Source organism: Acipenser ruthenus, chromosome 42 (assembly GCF_902713425.1).
Source record: "Acipenser ruthenus chromosome 42, fAciRut3.2 maternal haplotype, whole genome shotgun sequence".
NCBI classification, from domain to species: domain Eukaryota; kingdom Metazoa; phylum Chordata; class Actinopteri; order Acipenseriformes; family Acipenseridae; genus Acipenser; species Acipenser ruthenus.
This window is the reverse complement of record NC_081230.1, coordinates 8926899-8934619: the sequence shown is the minus strand read 5'-3', so window position 1 is coordinate 8934619 and position 7721 is coordinate 8926899. Positions and strand designations below refer to the sequence as shown.

At 41.8% G+C, this 7721-nt stretch overlaps 1 protein-coding gene across 4 annotated transcripts; it reads left to right on the top strand.

The window, feature by feature from the left end:
* On the top strand, positions 1–6241 carry LOC117966973 (uncharacterized). 4 transcript variants are annotated; one of them, XM_059011498.1, is made up of 5 exons: positions 1–48; positions 2794–3104; positions 3377–3445; positions 4116–4199; positions 5330–6241. In XM_059011498.1, exons 2-5 carry the CDS (start codon positions 2813–2815, stop codon positions 5611–5613), a joined length of 729 nt encoding a protein of 242 aa, XP_058867481.1. In that variant the 5' UTR covers positions 1–48; positions 2794–2812; the 3' UTR covers positions 5614–6241. The 4 variants fall into 4 exon arrangements, with proteins under 4 accessions (XP_058867481.1, XP_034769862.2, XP_058867482.1 ...); XM_034913971.2 differs by lacking the exon at positions 1–48 and adding an exon at positions 1017–1250; XM_059011499.1 differs by lacking the exon at positions 1–48 and adding an exon at positions 1282–1298.
* Positions 6242–7721: the final 1480 nt, after the last annotated feature.

The window sequence follows — 7721 nt, the reverse complement described above, 5'->3', positions numbered from 1 at the left end:
TTCCACATGAGATTGTAAATCAATAGCACCTTTATTTGCCACAGAGACGTAAGTACCAGCTCTACATACCAAGCACTCGGCTTCCCATTCTACTCGACCACTTCGAAAACACGGAAATTTTGTTTTTAATAGTAATACTGCAGTCAATTTACACTTTCGTTTTGGCATTGTGTTCGGTGGTAGGTGTCTTCATTTAAATAAAAGTGTTCAACAATTTCAAATCAAATTCTAGACTATTTCGCACCTGCTGCCACTTACCCCGCTTCTAGCTCTGCAGTGTCAGTTGGCTACGCTCGTGCCTGCACTATGGAAGCGTATTGCTGCCACACATAAAAAAAAAAAAATTATTACTTAATTACTTGATGACGATCACGTAATTACGTGATAGGGAACTAACACCTCGTGGAAGCTCACAGGAGCTGCTGACAATCCTTAACAGCAAGTTCCAAAGAGTAGATATTATTAAAGTAAATAATACGATCGAGGCTGTATGCAAGTTCAGTTTGTTCTTATTACGTGATAACTCCATATCACGTAATTACGTGATATATATATATATATATATATATATATATATATATATATATATATATATATATATATATATTTTATGTGTGGCAGCAATACGCTTCCGTACTGCACAGACGTTAAAGGCCTCTTCTAAACACGCACGGCACACACCGTTCGTTATAGGGTATACGCACACTGGGAATTGTAGTTCAATCGAAAGAGCAGGGCAAAATCCCGGAGATTTTTAGAAATTTAAAAAACCCGGCCGGACGGAGATTTAAGGACCAAAAAAGAGGACATGTCCGGGAAAAAACGGACGTATGGTAACCCTAACTGAAGTATTGTTTTGAATTTAGTGGATCCCATTACATCAACGTCATGTATTATACCGAGATAACTATAGCATTGGTTTATCCAATTGTCATATAAACTCTATTCCGATTCCGTGGAATCCGGTTACTTCATGTCATGTAAACGTCACTCACTTTCAGCGAATCCGACTCCGGTCCTGCTAATGACGAAACGCGTGGGCGCGGTTTCGTTACGAAACAGAAAGTGGCTGTGTGTCGTTGTTCCTGTGAGGTCGGAAATAACAGTACAACGCAATTACACTACAGTGTTTTGACTCCCCGTCGCTTCTAAAATCCTGGTTTAAATATTCCTTGCTTTGTTTGTGTGTGCATGTGTTTTTTGTTTGCTAATTTGGAAACTCCCCAGGATTTTTTCTTTTCTTTATCCAGGTAGGATACTGTGTACTGCTGTTCCCGCGGCTTTATCAATTCATGAAGGTGACAGATCAGTTATTTATGGTTGCAAAAACCAATCATTTAATTGCTTTTTGTTCAGCGCTGATTCACGTGCTGTGTGTTATTATATATATCTATATATATATCTATATATATATATATATATATATATGTATATATATATTACACATAGGGATGAAACTACAGTGCAGCACCTTCGTTTTCTCGTATATCTGGGATAACTTGTTTTTATCGCTTGCTATTAGCGTTACTTAGCATGCTGTTTTGTGTGTGTCAGGTTGTGGGGAGGTATGGAGGTGTCTGTCTGTTGAGACATGAAATTGAAACTCTCACTTAAGTGTGAGCAAGAGGTGTCTGTCCAGGGCTGACTCGTAATGAAACCGCGAAGCAGTGTTCATTTCATCAAAGTGGCGCAACCCATTCATGTAGGCATGTTGGCACTAAAAACACACACGTTTTTAGAAGTGTTTATTACATGTGTTTATTTATTTTATCATAGCTCCATGGCTAAAAGGGAGTGGTTCCAATCTGAAAATAGAGACTGCATCGTGCAGAAAAAAAATTAATTCAGTTACCAATGGTGCACTTTCACAGTGGCATTAATCCAACAAATCTGACAATTCTTTTTGTATGCAAAGGCTGAACGATAATGCCTGATGTTTTAAATGTCCACTCACATCTGAACTAGAGACTTTTGAGGTGTTGGGAGTCAGTGTTTGTCTGTCACAGTTACTTCAGCTGTCAGAATAATCCTGTACATAATAATCCTGTAATTCTTCATAATTCCGGACGTTTGCCACCTCACTTGTTCAATGTTGACAGTTAACGCTGAAATTTAAGATTTATCAGATTCTTTTACCATTAACACACTGTGACGGTCTCAGATGTGTAGTTTTAGCTAACAGCTGCTGCTACTACTCCAGGTTAAAGAAATCTCTGTTTGTAAACTTTGCTTTCCCTCTGGGTCCTCACTTGAGTAATTTGAGATTAAAAATCTCTTTTACAAGCGAGACCCGGCCAAGAGAACTGCAAGTATAACCATCACGTCACCCAGATAAAATATTAAATATTTGCTGTGCTTTTACTATGGGTTAGTTTACTATTGTTTATTTTTACTGTGCTTTACCAGACCTCTCTGTGCTTTACGATGCTTCCCTATGCTTTACCAAACCTCTCTGTGCTTTACAATGCTTCCCTATGCTTTACCAGACCTCTCTGTGCTTTACAATGCTTCCCTGTGCTTTACCAGACCTCTGTGCTTTACAATGCTTCCCTATGCTTTACCAGACCTCTCTGTGCTTTACAATGCTTCCCTATGCTTTACCAGACCTCTCTGTGCTTTACAATGCTTCCCTATGCTTTACCAGACCTCTCTGTGCTTTACAATGCTCCCCTATGCTTTACCATGCTTTCACTGTGCTTTGCTACACTTTGCTGTGCTTTCACTAACTTCACACAGAGGTGCCTTTCCTGAGCCGCAGGGTACACCCAAGGTCGCTGTGTGCCTTTCCTTCAGGGTGTCCTGAGGGAGTGAGATGGCGAGCCACGACAGGGAAGCCGCATTGCTGAGGAGCTGGAAGCCTCGTCTCATTGAGGTGCTGGGCGCTGATCCCGATCTCATCCTGCAGCACGTGGACTCTCGCTGCCTCCTGACCCTGCCGGAGTACCGGAGCCTCAAATCCACCCGCGACCCCTCAGAGAAGACCCGGGACCTGCTGGACCGCATGATTGACAAGGGGGGTCCAGCGACCAGCAGCTTCCTGGAGATCCTCCAACTCCCAGACGTGCTGGAGTCCTTCCCAAAGCTGGAGGAGCTTGGGAGAGAAGGTAGCAATCGCCCCCCCCAAATATTATCCAGTTACTAGCCATGCAGAATGACTGGCGGGGGGGGACTGGGTTTCTGCACCAGTCATGTGACATCAGACTTGGCCGTTAGCGTTGCAGTTCTGCGGTAGAAACCCGGTACAATTCGGGGCTTGCTTTTTGAAATTGTTTGCCTTAGTGTTGAGGAGACGACTTCGGAGACAGCAAGGTGTTTAGCCATTCAGCGTCACTCAGTGCCATTTTAACAGCACTCGTTCTGTGTGTGTTTCTTGTAGCTAAAAGGAGAACGACAAAGAAAAGAAAAGTTGAAGAAGTGGATACTAGCGAGGACCCCTCTGTGCAAGGTGAGTTTAACATCAGCGTCTATTGAGAAACGGCTCTTATACTGCGCTGTTAATAGAGGAGCAGAAATCTGCTGTGTTTTAAACAGTAAACTCCTTGGGACCTGTACACAGTTAAGTACAGCTATGGCCAAACGTTTTGCATCACCCTCTAGAATTTACTACTGTAATTGTGCTTCATAGAGTCGAATGAAACCTACTGAATCATATTACATTAACATAGTGAATTACACACCGCTTTGTATATATATATATTCAAAAGTTCTAGGTGATGCAAAACTTTTAGCCATAGCTGTATATTACAGATAATTATTGTGCAACTACTGCCAAAAAAAAACATAAACTATTTGATAATGTCTTCTTATATATTCTGAACTACTTTCACATATCTGCAATGACTAGCTTAGTTATAATCATTGTTTTGTCAGACTCGACCATCAGGGATTCTCCTTGCTTCCCTTGCAATGTAATCTTTATTTGGAGACAGCATGCACAGGTTTTACCTCCCTCTGGTGGCAGAAACGGTGCATTGCATCCAGTTACAATACATTGGAAAGCATGCTTTCCCCGTGACTTTCCTTCTTTATATTTTCCACAGGTTGAATTTCTGAGTTTGTATTCATGTTCTTTATTGGTGCAGTCCTGTCAGGTAATGTTACTGTTTGCGTTTCAGATAAAAGAAACGGGCGCTCTTCCGCTGACTGTGTCCAGCAACAGAGCTCTGTGAGCAGCTCTGATCCCTGCAGCAAACACAAAGGTCAGCTTCGGTTCCTTTGCATTTAGCTGTTTCTTTTTATAGCTGTTGAGCGCTTTGACAGGTGCTTGCACGAAACAAGTCCGGGAGCAAATCTCCAAATTCATCACTTGTATGGCTGTGATTTTACTTTCTAAATGCAAGACACATGCTGAAATACTGCTCCCCCTACAGTTACTCCATGCATTTCAAAGAAATATTCGCCAATATCATATAACTAGGGCTTCTGATTTCTGGTGCTTTAACCCGACTTTTCTACTGTCCTTTAAGAATTCAATTGATACCTGTTAAGCCATTCGTGTATCTCAAACACAACTGAGAAACGTGTTGATAGTAAAATTGATTTCAAGAAGAACGAGATCGCAGCATGTTAAGAAGCAACTAACCTTTATTAAAGCTATAATCAAAAATAAAGTCTTTTATGCCGGACACACTTTATTACAGTCGTTCTGCGTGACTGTATTTGCGTTAATAAAGAGGAGTGACTTTATTACAGTCGTTCTGCGTGACTGTATTTATTATTATTATTTATTTCTTAGCAGACGCCCTTATCCAGGGCGACTTACAAGATATCACATTATTTTTTACATACAATTACCCATTTATACAGTTTTTACTGGAGCAATCTAGGTAAAGTACCTTGCTCAAGGGTACAGCAGCAGTGTCCCCCACTAGGGATTGAACCCACAACCCTCCGGTCAAGAGTCCAGAGCCCTAACCACTACTCCACACTGCTGCCCATTAATAAAGAGTAGTTGCTTTATTACAGTCGTTCTGCGTGACTGTATTTGCATTAATAAAGAGGAGTGACTTTATTACAGTCGTTCTGCGTGACTGTATTTGCATTAATAAAGAGTAGTTGCTTTATTACAGTCGTTCTGCGTGACTGTATTTGCATTAATAAAGAGGAGTGACTTTATTACAGTCGTTCTGCGTGACTGTATTTGCATTAATAAAGAGGAGTTGCTTTATTACAGTCGTTCTATACAGTCATGCAGAACGACTGTAATAAAGTAACTCCTCTTTATTAATGCAAATACAGTCACGCAGAACGACACGCATTTCCCTTGTAACTTAAAGGGATAGTGGATCAGTGGCTGCTCTTCACCTAGCTGTGCTGTTCCCCCTTGCAGGGTGCCAGCTCGTCACTGAGCAGCAGCTGATGCGCCTGTCCGGGATGGTGGGTCGAGAGTGGAAGCAGGTGGGCAGGCAGCTCCTGGGGATCCCGACCCACAAGCTGGAGCACTTTGAGGAGGAGAACCCCCGGAGCCGCACGGAGAGGGTGTTCGCCATGCTGCTGTACTGGAGGACCAGGGAAGGGGAGGGAGCGACGGCTTCCAAGCTGCACCAGAGACTGACCGCGGAGGGCTCCCCGATCCACCCCCAGCCCCTCACCTTCCTCCTGGAGCCTTCATAGCCGTGCGGGTCACCCCTTCTACAATTTGCTACAGTTTCCCCGTGGTTGTTTTTGCTCACCTCTGCTTTTACCATGGTTAACTATTATAAGGGATCTTTTAACCCACAATTACTATTTCAAAGAAATAGTCACTAGTCACCAATATAATATATAGTACTATATAATACATAGCAGGGAGAAGCACCTGAAAATGTGCTCATCTAGAAGAGTCTATATGGTGTAAGAACATGTGCTAGATACCTCTTTTCCACTGTACAGTCTTGAACCCACACCTGGCACTGCTCAGCTCTGAGTCACATTCACATGCGTTGTAAGCCCAGAGTTTCATGGTTTTGGTTCTCGTTCGGCTCAATAAATCGCCAGCGAGAAACCACCCGTACCCAGGCTCTCCCCGTCTGGCTGTGCCAGTGGAAAGGGGGTAAGAGATACCGCTGAGAGCAATGTGGTCTGTATTTGTTCCTAATATAACAGGGTTTGTAAACGACTGGGTTGGAAAGATGCTGTGCAGAAGAATCCAGTGCACCAGCGAGCTCTGAGATATCACAGAAGCAAATAAAGAGGTTCACTTTACTAAACTCGCACATGATTTCCTCCCTGTTTTTGTACTAGGTTTTCATAAACTTAAAAAAAAAAAAAAAAGTAAATATTTTTTTGTTTGTTTGTTTGCTTTTTACAATTCAAAAAAGTTACGCAACAGTTTAAAACTAAACATAAGAACATAAGGAAAGTTTGGGAAGGTCATTTGGCCCATCAAGGCTCATCCCTTATTAGCGCACCATTCTCCCCTACAGGGGGGAACTAACTTAAAAGCACAAAATCTAGTCTTTGTTATAGATTAGGCTATTCCATGCAGTTATAACTCTGTGTAAAAACAAAAAAAAACTTACTTTTACTCAGCTTCCATTTCTACCCCCTTGTTCTCTCTGTGCTAAACTTGAAGTCGTGTCTTGGGTTAACTGTCTAGACCATTATATTTGATAGACTTTATCAAGTCCCCTCTTTCTTTTTTTCCTAGGCTGAAGAGATTTCATTGTTTTAACCTCGTAGGTCATGCCATTGAGTTCTGGGAGTTCTGGGATCCGCCCAGTTGCCCTTCTCTGTACCAGTAGAACAGCTGCAGATCTTTATAAAGCCTGGCCGGCCTCTTCTCTCTGTATGTTTGCAGTTAAACAGCTGTCCACTGGGTCAATCTTCTTTTTGTATTGCTGGTAATAGAGACTCAAAAGATGCTGACGATCAGACGCCTATGACATGCAACTTGAACTGAAGAGATGCAGTCTTATCAAAAACTAATAAGAAAAAAAAAACTAGATTTGAGTAATTGCAATAGGAACCAGTCATAAAAAGGTAGAAAAAAACAAACATACAACCAATGGTAAGGTCTGGTAAATAGACCATGTTGTCTGTAGTTTGTTTCAAATTGCAGCGTTTATAATTGAGGCAGAGCAGTATCATAGGTAAGCATTGTAAAGAATAGCAAAGTATGGTAAAGCACATTTAAAAAAAAACTAAGCCTAATAAAAGTTTCCCCTAGTAAAGGCACTTAAATTGATTTGCTTAAAATGATTCTGATCAAGCCTTCAAACAGCCTGCTCCTGCACATTCAAACCAGTGAGACCCTGGGCAGCAGTGTGGAGTAGTGGTTAGGGCTCTGGGGCTCTGGACTCTTGACCGGAGGGTTGTGGGTTCAATCCCCAGTGGGGACACTGCTGCTGTACCCTTGAGCAAGGTACTTTACCTAGATTGCTCCAGTAAAAACCCAACTGTATAAATGGGTAATTGTATGTAAAAATAATGTGATATCTTGTAACAATTGTAAGTCGCCCTGGATAAGGGCGTCTGCTAAGAAATAAATAAAAATAATAATAATAATAATAATCTGAGGCACGGTTTATCAGAACTGTGCACCTGAACCCAGCAAGGATGCCATCATAATAATCTTTAAAAATGTAATGGTTTTAATAGCGTACACTAGGGAGCGTCTTTTCTAAAATGGAACCATTACTTCCAGTAGCCCTCTGCCCCAAACCAGCAGCCTGCCTGCACCAGCATTCTAACGTCCCAGCAGCATCAGCAGTCATTAAAACCAATCCCGAAATCTGAATCCG